General features: G+C 42.0%; 1 protein-coding gene and 1 long non-coding RNA gene across 2 annotated transcripts; both read right to left on the bottom strand.

Annotated features, from left to right (window-relative positions):
- Positions 1-1225: 1225 nt before the first annotated feature.
- Positions 1226-8934, bottom strand: LOC147609815 (uncharacterized). The gene is made up of 4 exons (XR_015264202.1): positions 8851-8934; positions 6540-6575; positions 6306-6393; positions 1226-1456 (listed from the first exon to the last, which is right to left on the bottom strand). It is a non-coding gene; the product is annotated as an uncharacterized LOC147609815 (long non-coding RNA).
- A 5863-nt stretch (positions 8935-14797) lies between these two features.
- On the bottom strand, positions 14798-16151 carry LOC147609816 (uncharacterized). The gene is made up of 2 exons (XM_086787317.1): positions 15652-16151; positions 14798-15246 (listed from the first exon to the last, which is right to left on the bottom strand). The coding sequence occupies exons 1-2, from the start codon at positions 15988-15990 to the stop codon at positions 14815-14817; spliced, it is 771 nt and encodes a 256-aa protein (XP_086643443.1). The 5' UTR covers positions 15991-16151; the 3' UTR covers positions 14798-14814.
- Positions 16152-17840: the final 1689 nt, after the last annotated feature.

The following is a 17840-nucleotide window of genomic DNA, read 5'->3' on the forward strand; positions in this document are numbered from 1 at the left end:
AGCTTATCAAGCATGTCTCGTGCCTTTGAAAGAGCACCACAACTGGCATACATGTCACCGAAGTTGGCTCGTCATCCCAAGTGTCTAGAACTAGCAAGACTCTGCTCCAATGTGCATGTCGTCTTTGCTGACATGTCACCGAAGATGGCTTGTCATTCCAATCTGCATGTCGTCTTTGCTGACATGTCACCAAAGATGGGTATCATCCCAAGTGTCTAGAGCTTGCAAGATTTTGCTCCATTGCTGTAGACTTTCCTAAAACGGGAGTCGCTGCTGATTTACCGACGTATCTCAGACCATCTAAGTATCCAGATTTTATGGAAAAAACTGATACATCCTGAGAATGGAGCTTGTCAAGCATGTCTTGTGCCTTTGAAAGAGCACCACAGCTAGCATACTTGTGACCGAAGATGGCTAGTCATCCCAAGTGTCTAGAGCTAGCAAGACTCTGCTCCAATGTGCATGTCGTCTTTGCTGACATGTCACCGAAGATGGCTCGGCATAGGCAATCGACACCCAAGCCCCAACATAGAAAACACAACATTGTCCTCACACAAAGTTTTAGATAAAACTAGAAATTCATGCACATGCCAAAAAGCAATTAAGCAGCAAAGATTACGACAGAGGTGGTATGCATGCAAAAACTTGTAGGTTATCCATGACAAGAGACCGACAAAAGACGACATTTTTGAATTTTTGAAAATAGAGCTCATTACAATAATTATGATTACATCTTGCATAATGTCTCTGATCAAGACCATTCTTTTGAGGAAAAGACAATGGCTGGAAATTACATGTTCTTCAGAAGATCTTGCTAGCGTTTGTCCTCCTGCATACTACACTTGCATATGGCGAGTTCGTACATAGTTTCCGTATACAGGCGGATGTAGCATTTGTCTTCCTGCATACTACACTTGCATATAGCGAGTTCATACGTAGTCTTTGTATAAGTTGTAGCCACCAAGTCTTGGAATCTCGACCAAAAAAACTTCAACCTTGCAAAAATTCAGCCCATGTCATTCAACTCCCAGCCTCTCTACAAGATCGAGGATGTGTTGCCTGCAAGTAGATCATAACCAAAAGACTTGTAGGTTATCCATGACAAGAGAGACAAAAGAAGACATTTTTGAATTTTTGAAAATTGAGTTGATTACAATAATTATGATTACATCTTGCATAATGTTTTTGATCAAAACCATTCTTCCAGGAAGAGACAATGGCTTGTCATCCGGATACTCTTGCTAGCATTTGTCTTCCTGCATACTACATTCGCATATAGCGAGTTCGTACATAGTCTTCGTATATAGGTGGATGTAGTATGGGTGCAAAAAGCATGAGCATGCATAAGTCGTAGCCACAAAGGCTTGGAATCTGGTCCAAAAAAACTGCAGCCTTGCAAAAATTCAGCCCATGTCACTCAGCTCCCTGCCTCTCTCCAAGGTGGAGGATGTGTTGCCTGTAAGTAGATGACAACAAAACAAATGAGGCCACAAGTGTTATAACATGACAAATAAACAACCAAATAGTTCCCGAGATAGTTCCACACTTACATGAAGTATATGAACAACTAATCAGTAGACTTCACAAAATCGTTAAAAAGACGGTAGTCATTTTGATCTAGTACATATCTATCACTAGCTTCATTGTATGTTAAATGTGCCAATGCGATAACCGACTCAATACCAATCATGTTTAAGTCTGTCACATCATAAGAGTATGTCTGGCGCCCTTTCACCTTTTGATACCAACCGAGTTGAACCTCCACCCCTTGTGGGCGATCTACCAAGTCAAAACCCCGCTTGTAATCTACATATTTGCCACCCACCTTCTTTCGCATCTTCTGGACTCTTCCAAGGTACCAAGTGCTATGAAGAGTTTGCATCTTCTTCAACGTTGTGTCTTTTCCAATTCTCTTTGAAATTGTGCCTCCTTCTTCATGTGTTTCATCATGGAAGTAAACCGCACAATCTGACCCTATTCCAAAGAAATTCCCATTACTTCTTAATGTTGACTTTGTTTCGTTGTTGAAATACACTCCTTGTCTTACCCTAGTCAACCTATCCTTTGACAGTGTTGAGTTTCCATTGAGTTGACTCACCAATGTAGACTTGAAGATGAATTTCTTATCAACCTCCACCACGGGTGAGATAGTCTTCTTCCCGGCCTCACTACTTGCCTCGTCTAGTATCCCATCCACCTCATGTCGAATCTCACTCAAAGCGATAATCTCGTCATCTCCATCGCTGCCCTCACCAATGGGCCCGTCTTCGCCGCAAGGCTCCACAAAGTCATCATGTTCATCTGCCGCACCCATCTCAGCATCTATCCTTGACCACGTTGATTTTGTATCTATCCAAGGCTCTGTCCACCATTTAAGGCCTTCAATTGTGCTAGGTTTGAGGCCCAATGACTCACAAAGATCTTGTGCCTGCTTTAATCCCTCTTTTAATGCATCTATTACCTTTTCATCAGAGGAGACACTCTCATAGTTCCCAAGATCTATTTCCAAAACGCCTTCACGCTTGTTCAACTCCTTCCATATGTGTTCCTGTTTCTTATGTGCCCTTGAAAAAGTCACCCCATTTGAGTTACATTCATGCACGTCAATCTTGTTTAGACTTCCAACACAATGCAAAATATCTCCAAAATCAAATGCTCTTTCTTGCCCAACCATACCTCCGATCTTGCTGAAATAGATCTCTGCTGCATCAGATCCTGTGAGATGTAAAGGGCACTTGAGACTTGGGTAAAATTCTCGGAACATCTTTATAAGTAGAACCACAAAATGACAAGAAAGCTGGATATCTGTGTACGCCTCTTTGCTGATGAAGTTTTTCTTGAGAGTGTATGTAGGATGGTGATGAATCCACAATCTCCACAACTTGAAGAAGAAGACCACTTTAGCAGCAAGCACCACACGCTCTCCCAAGTCTAAATGTGGAGATAAAAAAATGTCTATGTAATCAGCAACAACCTGCAAATATGCCCCAGTCCCGTGCATGCTTCTCTCTTTCTTTTGCATTTCCCTCATACATTTTTGTACTTGTCTAGAGACAATCATTTGGGCCGCTCTCCAGTTTTGACGATCATTTCGTTGTATATCCCCTTCTCGTAACTTGTGTTGATCAACAGAGAAGGTATTATACACCATAGCAACATGATTGAGCGTAATCCATACTTGCCCAATTGCTAGTTGCCGAGTAGGACTATCAAGAGGGCTCACAAGCTTCTTTCCACAATGCACAAAATCTTGATCATGCAACCCATACACCTCGCCTCCTACCATTCTCCCTTTGAGCTTCCATCCACCCCATTTGATGTCAAATTGTCTATCACTCTTTTTTAGGTAGTCTTCAAGCATAAGCTTGCGACGTCTACTATCACCATCTGAAGCATGTCCAATTATTGGCCCTAGGCTGTCCTTCCACTTTGCATTCCACATTTGCTCCACAAGAGTCCATTGAGTTCTGATGAAATCACTATCAAAGCGGTTACAAGTGCAATGCACAACTATAGCCAACCGCGGAAGACTCTCTTGAAGAGGGTTGACAATGAGGAGTCTTGCATAGTGCCCCACCACGTGGTTTTGGAAGGCATCCACTATGGTATCATATCCTTGAGCTCCATCGCCAACGATGATAGCATCATTTGAGGAGCATTCATGATCCTCTCCCTTTCTTCCACAAAACCCAATCAAAGTGTCATCCTTTGCGTTCCACCTACATAACCATGAAGCTCCATTTTAACGTCTTTATTTCAACATAAATAAATTTCAGATTTGACACTAAAACAAAGAGAGAGAAAATCAACCCAGCTTTTACCTGATGCGGCGCTTGATGGTCGTTTCATCTTCAGCAATAATGAATGGCACCCGTGATGCCATTCCATGTTTGAACTTCGCATCTTTGTATATTTTACCGATCGCATCAACAGTATACTCATGCTCCCCCGATTGAAATTGAGTTGCCTTTCTTCCGTGCCTCCTTGTGGTTGACATGGATGGCCCTCCAATGTTTACACTCAGGAAATCATGTAAGCGCGGCCCGCCCCATAGCTTTGCAACCTCAAAAATGGTCTTTGTGGATTCTGTAAATCTTTGCCCCTTTTTGGATCTTAATGCATTATTTGCAATGTCTTGAAGAAAATCCCATATAGCTGGCTTGCCTCCAAACTTTCCTTGCTTGTGAGCCTCAATAATGTTATTGCAAAAACGCCGCACATCCCTCCTATTAATAGCTTCATAGTTTGCTTCTTTTAAGGACCTGATTCTCACTGAAAGCACCACAATCTTTGCCTTCAACCACCATACCTTTCTCCCTACCTCTCGCATGTTTTTCTTTGTCTCAACTGTGACACTTTTTAGCTCCTCACTGGAAAGGAAATCCAATCGCCTTCCTTGACCTGTTTGTCTCTCTCCCCTCTTCTCAATTGCAATACTCTCTCGATACACCCTCATGCGAAAATCATTGTAAGTTGGAATTTTCTTGCAATACTCGCATGTGAAACTTTCAAAGGGCATTCCAATTCTCACGATACGAAGACAACACACATGCCTAAAGCACCCATCTATCGTGTATTCTTTTTTTCCATCATACAAAGTAGCTTTTGTATGCGGCTCACAAAACCACTCTTTTCCCATCTTTAGGTCTTGTAGAAGAGATTTTATATAAACCGAACTACCATTAACATCAAGTGTACATTGCCATAAGCCCCAGCACAACAGATTTAGACTTGATGAAGGCAAGCTTGAATCACCTGTGGGGACGGAAGCCTCTGTACGCATGGTTGATGTGAGGAATGCACCCAAAGTTTGTTGACGTGGATCCTTTTCAAAATGCTTTTTAGGCCGCCCACTAGCTCCTGTCAAGAGGGGAGATGCTTGATTTGGTGTGGTCTTGCTTGATGTGAGATTTTGCGTTGATATGTTCTGTTAGGATGGTATGCAAATCTGAACCTCGAGGGCATAGGTGCAACCACTTTCCATCATACTTACACACCACTCTGACAACATTTTTATCTTTGTAATCATGCAAGGTTGCTTCAATCAGCTGAAAATCAGCCCCTACACGAGGACAAAAAGAGCGTAAAAAATTAGCTGAAATTAAATCTGATATGCATAGGCAAAAGCCCTTAAAATAAGAACCAAAACAAGGGGCTGAAAATTCTGTCTTGCATGAATCTGTCATAAAAGGAGAGAATGGTTTAATTGTAAAGCACGAAGCAAGAAGTTGATGCTTACGTTCATGAGTGCTATTGAACTTAGTCATCTCCTCGATAGCCGCCAAGATCGTCACTGCATGATCATAATCATCCTCGTTGCCTTTTGTACTACTTCCACGAGTACCATGAGTAGGAAAGGCATCAAACTTCAACCCTCGGTTGGATAGGTATCGTTTTTGATGTGCTTGACCATCTAGAATGTGAAATCTCATGAAGTTTGACAAGCATGAGTATGCTGATTGCTTGCCACCAATCACTCCCGATCCATAAGCACTTCCACATTCGTTGCACCACACTCGAATCAAAGGATGGTCATTGACATCTTCCGTGATAAGTTGAAACTTATCATCTCTTGGTGGCTTTCTCTCACTCAACTTCTTGCGAGTCTTCTCACATTGGAGCTCCCAAAGGTCGAGAGCTACTTTTGATACGAAAACACTCTTGAGCATGTTGACTTTCCCACCTTCAAGATTATATATCCTTTTATCACCCTCTTCCCTCGTTTCATCACCCTCTCCCCTTGCATCCATATCACTAGCTTCTATTGCAACATTCGAGCTTCTACAAACACGCTTCGAGGGCTCACCACCATCGACCGTAGCTGATATCCTTTTTATGCCAACACTTTTATTGTTCTCAACTTGCCAACGCTCTTCTTGTAATGCATTCAATATGCAAACTTCATCATCTTCTTCATCTTCAAGAACAAACTCGAATGCTTCACTTATAATGCCATCTTGCATGATCTCTTTGCGTATAGCACTATAAAAGCAATCTCCCATCACTCTAACATAACCCAACAGCTTCTTCTCACTACTCCCATGATCGAGCACCTTGATACGAGCCTTAGATGCCATCAATGATCAACTCTCTATGAGCTCTCTATTTAAAATAAGCATACAAGAAAAAATATTACACGAATGTACATAACAAAACATGCATACAAATAGAAAAGTAAATGTGCAGAAGTAAATTATTCAATCAAATGCTCAATAATATGGATGCTTAAGCAATGTGAAAATTCTTTTCTCTTAATCATATCAAAGAAACCATAAACATCATAAAGAACTCCAAAGCACACTCACCTTCTTAGCGACTAGTCGTGAAACTTGAAATAAGAAAGTTATCTCAGCTTGTAGTTCCAAAGCTTGTAAATAAAAAGCATTAATCAACCTGCGCAATAAGAGAATCAAGCTACGAGAATAAATATCAATACATACATAAATTAATGAGCTTATGTACTTGGTAAATCAATGAGAAATGCAAAGTAAAAGAAAGGACAAAGAAGAGGCTGCATAGTCATTGATTTAGTGACTTGCCAACATAGATGGGATCCCGTTGGAAACTTTTTTTACCTGTAGAGAAATGAAAGTAATCACTAATTGATCAACAAACATGCACACTGTATCTCTCATCTTTCATACCACTCACACAGATGCCTCCCTATCTTTGCCCCTCTCTCTCTCTCACATCAAAACACTAAAACTTGGTGTCTTCTTTTCGAATACGGCCTCTCTGTCACACACACCCTCTCTCTTATACACACACACAAACTCATGCATATGTACGTGGTGCACATGCACAATTTTGTCTCTCTCACATACACATACACACATGCACATACACACAAACATAAACACTTGTACATAGCTCGTATGCTCATATACACACACACACATATACACACAAACATAAACACTTATACATAGCTCGTATGCTCACTGCACAACTCTCTCTCTCTCTCTCTCTCTCTCTCTCACTCTTCAACCAATTTTAAGAGCAAAGCATGTCTAGCTCAATAGGACTCAGAGACAACCAATAAGGGATAGAGACAACATAAGTACTTCTTATATTCTACACAGATGAGGCTTGCGAACGTAGCAAGAAGGAAGCTTGAACACTCTATTTATGGATGGCACTCGTGTCAAGACTTGCCCAACTTCGTGGATGAATCTCATAGGAATGGAATGGAGATAGAGACAACATAAGTACTCTTACATTCTACACAGATGCTCCACAGATGAGACTCGCAAAGAGCTCGCAAATGTAGCAAGAAGGAAGCATGAAGACTCTATCTACGCATGGGCTCGTATCAAGACTTGCACAGCTTCACGGATGAATCTTAGAGCAGTGGAAATTTGGAACATGAAAAAGAAAAATCATGGCACATGGCCAGTAAGATCACTCATTTATGTACACATTAGTCAGTATGCGGTAACACAATCAAAATACTAATAAAAAAACTTGATTCATCTATAGGTTTGACAAAACACTTGATTAACAAAATCTTAGCAACAAATGCTATAAGTCTCTCCCACAATAACAAGGATAGAAGCCCAAAGACTACTGGATAAACACACAGATGGAAAGTCAACATTTTATATGCAAAACCTGCATTGTGGTACACTGGAAGCCAAATTCATAACACAATTCAAGACAACATCATTGACTTTTGGCTAAATAATCTCAGTGGCACACCAACGACATACTACTACAAAGGGAAAAAAATAGTGCGAAGTCCCAATTTTAGTGTAGTACAAAAGATCATTGAATTTTCTAAATAAACATGTTCTCATTGTCTGCATACATTTGATTAACACCATGTAATTATTCCTTAATCATTGTTATTGGTTCAATTCTTTCAATCACACAAACAAACAAAAAGCGTTCTTCTTCCTCACTTTTTCTTAGCTTCAATTATTTATTTCACTCTTTGAATACCACTTCATGATCAATGTTGCCTACCGGAATCTAGTTTTTTTAGATTTTCTTTCAAAACAAAAGGTTAGTACCATTGATTCTTGCAAGACATGTTAATCACACAGAGAATTGACCGCTAGGGTAAATGTGCAGGCATTGTCCACCCCTAAGTTTTGATAATGCAGGGGAATTTCTTATGGATTTCATGAGGTTTTCCAATATGTGAATGCATCACACAAATAAGAATACACTGGGGATGGATATATATATATATAAAAGGAGAAAACATATCAATTCGGGGGAAAACCTGAAGACCCAATACCAAAGGCATTGGTGGGCCAATACTATGCCACATGTGGATTGGCTGCACATTCCATGAGCGATTGCCACCTAAGTATTTTCATGCCTCTATATTGGGTCTTCCCATGTTGAGAAAAGGGGGGCTATGGACACTTTAAAGGCACATGCCTATTCACTTGTAGAAGAGCTTTGATGGAAATAATATTGATATGAGAGTTTTAGAAATTCTAAGCAACTCCCACCCTGTAGAAGTTTGAGAACCAAAAGATAAGGTCTCTGTGAATAACACCCTCTTGGCTCATTTGAAGACGTTGACTGCGAAAAAGTAGTAGAGCTAAACTACCCTTTAAGCTCCTACAGCATGTTCTTTCTGCTCACTGAAACACTAAATGGAGGCACCAGACTTCCTACAAACCTTGGAAGTCACTTTCTCTTACCAGCTCAAAGCAAAACACATCACCTAAGTCTAAACCTACTCAGATTCATGGGAGCAGCATAGGAAGACCCTGACTTATGTTTGGCTGTGTGTGTGAGAGAGAGAGAGAGAGAGAGAGAGAGAGAGAGAGAGAAATTAAAGCACTGTTGTGAGGGGAGGAGAAAATAAACTAAAACAAAGGAGATGTATCTTACCCTGTGTGAGAACTTGCATTTGACAAAGAAGGAACCTTTTCCTAGCTTGCTTGTGACGCTTCTCCTTTGGGAGCTCCAATCATCTACATAGGAAATAGAAAAGAGCTGCAATCGTCTGCACAAGAGCAAGAGAGAGAGAGAGAGAGAGAGAGAGAGAGAGAGAGAGAGAGAGAGAGAGAGAGAGAGAGAGAGAGATGTGCGGGCTTTTTCTCCTAGCTTTGAAACAAAAAATTAAGGAGCGTGCTTGGAGCGTGACGATCTAAGGAGTGCGAAAAGGGAGGATTTGAACGCTCCACCTATAGCTAAATAAAAAGAAACGTTACCACTACAACAATAGCTCATTCTGAAATATTTTGAATAAAAACATCCCTTAGGTATCGGTGTAAAGCGCATTGGGAAGTGGAGGGTGGTCATCCTGGCCATCATTGTAAAAACAATTTTAAGATTACAAGATTTATATTTGCACAACGCTTATTTTTGGAGAGTAAAACTTTGAAATTATTTTATTTCCAAATATTTACAAGGACAAGTTTTATTACAAAGATATGAGACTAATATAATTAATCTTTTTTGACATCAAGGGAAATTCCTAGGCTTGACTATGACATAAGGGTAGAGGGGTCCCCACATAGGTGAAATATGGGGGTTCCGCTGTAGTTTCTAAGACTCTAAAAACTGATGGTAAGGGTGGTAGACTCTGGATTGGGGTAGATCCCAACACAGCTACTCTATCAGCAGGTGAAATCTGCATCACTTGGTCATACACCCAACGATCCTAAGGTATGCGAACCCCATCTATAGTCACCGAAGTGTCGGCCCTCGGGGTACCAATGAACCAAAATAAATGGATCATCTTCAACTTCTCAATCCAACGAATCCGATTTAGGTCGGTGGTAAGGTTCCCAATTTGATCTGCGCGGATGAAGAAGTATCTCGGCCCACGACTCCAAAAATCTCTACCCCATCCTCTTTGAATACGAGAGAAATGAGGGAGGGACATCTTCTCTAGTATCTGTACCATGGTGTCGCGGAACTCAAAATTCGAGGAGTGACTCTAGCAGTCTCGAAGATGCATTGGAAAACTAGAAACTTGGAGTAGGCATCTTCCTCTTCCTACAATCATTCAAACATCAGTTCAACTTATTTGTTTTAGTAGGATGTTTTTACTAATTAGCATTATGTTAGGTAAAACATTCATTGCAAAACTATCCTTAAATGACAATTCCTAGGAGCTAAGATCGGCCCTGATACCAATTGTAAGGTTCCTCCCTTCTAAAATGGGGGGAACACTTAAGATAGTCCACTAAGTCTTATCTTGGGAAAAATTTCCTATTTATCGTGACACCTTGACTCTGTAGAGATTCAAGGATACGATTCATAGGTATGACCTAGCTCTATCCCACAGGGGGAGCGTGATTTTCTAAACATCAAATCACCCATAGGGCGATTGATCATAAATTAGGCAACTACTAGACTTGATTTCCAGAGACAACGCTTTTTTCCTCATCTTATGCAAGGCACAGCTGCCGGCCTAGTCTTTTAGAATGCCCAAGAACCTAATTATCTAGCGTAGGGCTTTCACTTAATCTGTTGGAAAGCTACCCGACTAATCGGGTCCACCCGTCCATAGGATGGGGCCGTCGGGGCATTCCATCCTCCCACTTTCCACCCTACTCACGTATCAATTTGTTTTCTAATTAATCCTACCACACTGTTTGACATAAATAAACATATTCCTTAATTAAGACCCTTTTTCACAAGGTTTGTTAAAACAGCCTTTTTACACAATACAATCATGCCAAAGACAAGATATATTTATAAAAAAAAAGTTTATACATGAGTCAATTACATACAAGCCAAACCGGCTCTCTTATTCTTATACTGCCGATGATCTAGAATTCGGTCTTCGAACCTCTACATGCTGGGCAAAACCCTACGGGACCATACACCTCATCGTCGGCCACCACTGGCGAGGACTCAAGCCGGCCTATCGCCCTCTCAGGCTCCATCAATTGATTCTCTTGCCTCTCAGAGAGATGTCTGCGCACTAGGGTGGGCTTATTTACTACACTAGCCTGGGCCCTCAAAACTAGGCAGCCTCATAATCTCTCGCCTCAATCGACGATCCTTATTCTCCCAATGGTATGAGGGATACCTTGGGCCATTCTCGGGCTTTGCTAACGACGCCGCCCGGCTACACAAGCACGGAACGGAGTTAGCATTGAAAACAAGAAAAAAATCTTGAATTCTAAAGATAACAACTTCAATGCAATTTATTAAATATAGCATTCACAATTCGTGAAGATAACAATTCTAAAGATAACAATTTCAACGCAATTTATCGAATACAGCATCACATAATTCGTAACTTCATACAATTTTTATGTCGTCATTTTAAAAGGGAAAGATACCATTCATTAACACTAATTTAAGAAAAATCTCTTCTTTTAAAAATTAACCAAGCTAACCTGGCCACCATTTCCTTGAGGAGCTTGAAAAGGGAGGGCTCGAGCCGCATTGGGAGCATTTTTTCTAATCTCGTTATTGCGCGCTCCTCTTGAGGCAATATTTTGATGTCTCCGAGAAGAGGCCATCTTAGACATCGCCTTGTAGAGCTCGCTGCTGTGATCGAAACGCTTCAGTCGGATCTTAACTCTGAGCTCGTTTGCTCACCGTATGAGCAAAAGAGTATGACGCACGAACCCTTTCTTAAGGCAAAAAACCCTTATTAAGTCTACGCAAAAGGGGGGGGATTGTGAGATGTCCTTAAGGCAAAAAATGTGGAGAGGGCTGTGAGGGGCTGCTGTAAGGCTCTTCACACGGGGGGGGAGAAGAGTTAAGGACACTGCCTCCTAGCAAGAGGGGAATGGAGGAAAATTAGCTTATCTGAGAAGAGGCAAATGAGGGGGTGTGATGAGAGGGGTGGCTGCAAGGGGCGGCTGTACTACAGCAAGTACGCTACACAGGGACGGACAACGGTACGAACGATGGTACAACAGGGCATACGCAGCACAGAGATGCGTGCTGTCTGTGGAGGGGTTTATATAGCTGAGGGGTGAGGGTACGGGCGCTGCGCAAAGCAAGGACGAAAGAACGGTGTACCTTTAAAGGCTATGGATCAGTGGCCTGCACGGGTCTAGGGGAAAGGTACGGTGTCGGTTGTCCGGGAAAGGAGTGGTACGCATGTACCTTATTTGGTCTGGGGCAGCGTGGGTGTCCACGTAGGGGTATGTGTGGACCATACAGTGGGCGATCGTCCTTTGGTTCTTGGGCGGCCATTGTACGGGCACCCTAGTAAGTGTGTACATCCCAAATTTTGGGACAGGGTATCCAAATTTGGGACGCCCGCCTCGATTTGCGTCCCGGACCGCCCCGGGGGGGCGAAATTTTTTTTTGTCCGGGGGGTTCTCCTGGTCGTTTGGGTTCAGACCGTTCGTCAATCTGACGCCCGGTCGTGTATTTATTAAGGTTTAAAGGTCGACTGAAATTTGCGTATAAGCTTGATCCGGTGTCCGTTTTGGATGCTGTAAAATCCTATATTAGGGTAAAATCGTGCGCAGATTCTAAATTTGGGCTGAGAATTTGAAGATTCTGAGTATAAATGACTCAAATAATAAAATCATTGATTTTTATACCATAAAAACTCATAAATTTATCTATTACATGAACATTTCTTTATTAGTGAAGATGGGTCTGTTACAAGAGTCGAGCACTCTACAGTCCAAACGTACTCCAAGGCCAGTCTCACTACTATCTGTATTATGTCTATCTACCACTTGTACATAGCCATGTATTTTGTTGCCACAAACAAAATACATGCTAATAATCTTGCGGCTCCTACCTATGCTATTATTGTAATATTTTCTTATCTTTTTCCAATCCTAGGGTGAGGACAATCTGAGCGTTCAGCCTCGACAGCAAATGCCACTCAAGCAAAGTTTGGTAATCGGGCTTCACAACCTGCATTCTCGACTTTGTCTTGAGCACCCTTAGGATTTTTCGCAAAGCATACACCTTTTACATGCATTGACTGTGTATCATATAGTGTCCCACCTTGGACAATGCATTAGACACGCTTTGGTAGTACTCCCATGCACACTATGACAACGAAAACACCTTCACATCTTCTTATTAACACAAAGCACAAGCAGGGGGGAGTAAGCTACTCTCAAAACATTCGTGAACAAAATGTGCTTGGATATTACTTCTAGAACTTCAAGTTATATCTACATAGTGTATATAGTTTGCATATGTATATCTTTCTTTTTTTGTGTGTGCAACAAGCTCAAGCTGGAAAGTTGAGCCTAGGTAAATTGTGTCGCATATGCTGGATGAGATGAGCATAAAAGTCTTAAGTCTAAATCTAGTCTAATGAGTCCAATGGAAATGGTGGAGTCACATCACACACTTATGCACTGTGAGGAAAGAGTAGAGAAACCTCTTCAACAAAAGCCCTCTCAGGACTCATGGAAGCTAATTGGACACTTAAGTGTGTCAGATGTGCTACATATAGTCCTTAGAGCACCGATCCATACTCTTCATACCTTTCAATCAAAACTCTGCGCATGCATCATAGGGTGTTCGTCCCTTGGGCATATGCATTGGGCACTCTTCAATTGTTTACACCCATGCACATGCACTTGCACAACTCAACTTCCTAGGCTACAGAGCAAGAATAAATGATGAAGGCACTTTTTCTCTCAATGGGTTTTTTCCCTTCATCAACTTTTTCTTTTACTATTTCAATCATTGAGAAGACATCTGTCAAGTGTATACAAAGCCAAGGCAAGGGGGAAGGAAGCAAACAGTGAGCCAACTTAAGAGGAACAAAAGCATGAGAGGTTCTAAAAAGACTCTAGAACTAGCAAAAAGAAAGTTTTGCAAAGCAAGAAGAAGCAATGTTTTACATCAACTAAAGACCCAACAGAACAAAACTCATGACATTCTAAACTATCAATTATTACAACAAGATTCAACAAGTCACTTTGCTTGAAACACTGAGTTCCAAATTATGAGCTCAACTAAGTAGGTTGAAGGTTTTTCCAGGATATCAAGCAGCTCACAAATTTCCACCGCTTTCAAACACCGATACCAAGACCATGACTAAAAGAATAGCCTCGTCTACTACTGAATCAAACTGTTATCAACAGCACTAAGAAATCAACACACCCTTGGCATCAATTCAAGCATACCATGCGAATCAATCAACTGCCTGAGATGTCCGAGGAAGGACATCCAATAGGCAGGGGGAGTGTTCTGGCAAGGGAACAGAGTGAAAATAATTGAAGGTGCAGCCACGTGGGCTACACGAGATTTTCGATTTATAATTTTTCATGATGTTCATAATGAAAGCTTCGAGCTCACTAGTCGGGTCAAGAGTTCCTTGAGCACGTTAAGAGGTATCAAACCCTCTATGAAGAGCTTATTAAGATTACTCTTTGTTATCACTATCAACAATGGTAGGGGATTGCTAGGGTAGTGGTTCTCCATTTTGACAATGGCTTTGTAGCTTTTAATTTTAGTTGAAAAAGTACCTTTATGGTCACACGTTGTGACGCTGGTGTAGTTTCCTCATTTCCTTACTTAAATGCTACTTATGCTGCTAAGTCTCTCTCTCTCTCTCTCTCTCTCTCTCACACACACACATGTACACACACAGAGTCACGTGCCATCACATACATTGCTACTTTAATTTTGTAAACTTGCACTGTGATTTCTAGATTTCTAAAGATTCAAATGCTGATTTAGAGAAAAATAAGTGACAAGGATTGATATAGATATAGATGAAATCACGTTTTAAAGTCAACCGTAATCTTGCAAGTGAGCTAATCAACGTAACATTTATACGTCTTATAGAACCTGTATGTGGACGAACACACAGGTTCTGGAGTAGATAGTAAACTAACATTATGAATGATTTTAGGTTTTGAAATCACCTTTTGGGAAAGAGAGACCCAAGGTCAGTCAGGTAACAAACATGCCTTTTTTCACCTTGAAAATTGCAGAATACGGGCCGTAATTGAATCCGCCGGAGGTGATGACCCCTTGGCGAATGCAGAAATGCTGCATGTCAGGTGACTTGGCCGCATATTGTCGGAGGGTGGAGAGGGTGCAATCATCCTTGGCAGAGGAGCTAACGAAGGTAGTAACCTCGATCTCCTGTCCCTCGTGTGTGAGGTAGGCGTATCCCTTTGTGAAGTCGGAGAATCGCCAGCGATCGCTAAGGAGGCCAAAGAAGGTGTAGAGCCACGTCGTTTGCATGAACACGCGAAGCTTCACAAACTTGGTCAGGTGGAAGAAGGACGTGTCGTACGCTTGATACATTGGAGTCCTGAGCAGATCGATGAGGAGCAGAATGAGCGACGCCCAGGCTGACATTCCGGTCCACCCCTTCGCCTGTAGAACCCACACAAGATGTTTTAGACAACCCACTTTGCGAACCACAACATCATGAGCTTCCGCAATTGAGGTATGCGCGCGCAGCTAAGTACTGCGAACATTGAGGGCAGGGGATTGCCAGCCTGCGGTCCCCTGCCCCAAAGCACAAGAAGTTGTAAACAAATTTCCACTTTGCGGACTACAACATCATGAGCTGTGCAGGGAAGCTGGGAGCACGCACCTAGCTCGGTGCGGTTGGTGGCAGCGAATTGCATCCCCAGCCAATCCAAGCTAGGTATGTGATCCCTCGCCTGTAGAAGCTGATGACTATCCAAACCGTTTTTCCCACAAGCTTCTTGTGAGCTACAGAAGCCCGTGATGCTAAACACTATTCAAGGAAAAACAAGAGAAAGGAGCCCTTGCCTGCAGAACCAAAGGGATGGTGGACAAGAAGCCGGACAGCTTGGAGTTGTACTCTATGTTGATTTCTCGCCCGTAGATGACGTGCTTCGTCTTCACAGGGTAGAGGTGCATATCCTTGTTGAACATAAGCAGCATGGCCTCCTCCTCCGAAATCTTCTGCGCGACCGCGTACTTGGCATCCAGATCGTAAAGATCCTTGACGAACACGTAGTTTCTCAGATCATCATACATGTACAGCTCAAAGAAGACGTCTTGGTGCACCCAGTAGTACTTGCCTCTGTAATTGACCTGATACCAGTAATCCTTGAACTCCAAAAACTCCATATTCATGCCCTGCATGTTTTGGTGCAGTACAAGCGTCCTGAAGGCCTCCCAATCCGTCCCGAACAACTCGCCATGGTGCTCCTTGTTCACCCACACCACAGTCTTTTTTTTGTCCCCCTGCGTCGTGAACCATTGAGAGCCGAGCCATTGCAGGGTGTAGAATATGAGGTTGAAGCCTCTCGTGTCTGCCAAAATGCATACGCCCACTGCAGCACTAGAAACCACAGCGAGGAACTGAAATCGCTTCCCATGATCAACATCTGTTTGTTCTAAGTATTCCTACTCTGATCTGCTTGCAATCATCAAGTGAAACGCTTTCTATGCAGTGTCCCCGCTTTAAGTGATTTGTCATTTGTGAAGATGGTCAGAGCTTATGTTTTCCCGTGTGGCTTTCGGGCTTTGCCTGTGCCGTGAAAAGTAGCTCTCTCTCTCTCTCTCTCTCTCTCTCTCACACACACACACACGTGCACTTGTGAATGCGGCTCTAAGCAAATGTCGCAAGAGTGCAACTGCACATATATAGTAATGTGCACTTGTGAACATGGGCATGGGCATTTTCTCCTTGTGTTGAAATGTTTAGCTGCATGAAAAGCACCTATACGCACAGAAGTACTTCTCAATTAATGTGCAAGATCATTGCTTGTGTTGAAATGTTTAGCTGCATGAAAAGCACCTACACGCACAGAAGTACTTCTCAATTAATGTGCAAGATCATTGCTTGCGTTGCGGGCGGCGGGCCACCTTTGATTCGACAACAGTTGGTTCACGCGTGAGAACTACTGCTAAATTATGAACTTGGTAAGAGGTGAACGTGTTTGGCAGCTGTGAGAGAGAAGGAGCAGTTTTACCAGTTGTTTGACAGCTATAGCAGCTGAGAGAGAGAGAGAGAGAGAGAGAGAGAGAGAGCAGTGCTGATCATGTTTAAGCCGTGCTGCTCTCTGTTCTTCCTGCTACCTTGAACTTATTCTCTATGCTCCCGTCTCTTCTCTGTTCTTCTCTGCTACCTTGAACTTGTTGCGCGCTGTGAGTGAGTGAGTGAGAGAGAGAGAGAGAGAGAGAGAGAGCATCCAACATGAATACAAATTTTGACAATTGGAGAGCCTTTTTGGATATCGGAATGCATCTTATTACAAGCTAGAAAACTAGCTCTCTTTATATGCAAAATCATAATTCTGTGCAGGAGCTGCTAGATCAAGGTTATTTTTCTCTGCATACCTTTTGAGTCAGTACCCTCTCTGCATGCTCTCATTGCTCCACCACCTCTCCTTCTTTTGACTTGTGTGGGGGCTACCTGCCCTCTTGCTGCATGCCCACGCCCCACGGACCCTTCGCCTCAGTCTCTCTTGCTCTCGACTGCTAGCATACCTACAAGCATGCGACCCTTCTCTCTCTCTCTCTCTCTCTCTCTCTCTTTTCTCTCTCTCTCTCCTTCCTTCCATGAAAGCTGCGGCTCTGCTCCTTTTGTAAAAATTTTCGTGCCTCAATCTTTTTCATATCTAGTATTCACTATACCCCAAATTGTTTTGATCATCTGTGTAGTATTGTTATTACATGTTTTACTTTTTTTAATATAGAGATGCTCTAGGAAGGCGTGGTTTGTAATAATTTATTAAGAGGAAAGAAAGAGAAAAAATTCAAAGCTTAAAAGTGAATAATTAGTGAAAAAAGTAAGATAACTACATGGGAGGAGGATTATGTAGAAGCATATAAAACTAAGTTTATAGAATTTATTATGCAACATGGCAAACATTAACCTGTAAATGCATTTAATTTCTTATACATCTATTCTTGTATGTCTTTTATTTCTTATCATCATTGTTTTTAATCACCTCAACACAACAAACACATGAGCAAGTGATGTTGGC

Source organism: Cibotium barometz, chromosome 50 (assembly GCF_041138505.1).
Source record: "Cibotium barometz isolate CiBa-2024 chromosome 50, ASM4113850v1, whole genome shotgun sequence".
In the NCBI taxonomy this organism is placed as follows: Eukaryota; Viridiplantae; Streptophyta; class Polypodiopsida; order Cyatheales; family Cibotiaceae; genus Cibotium; species Cibotium barometz.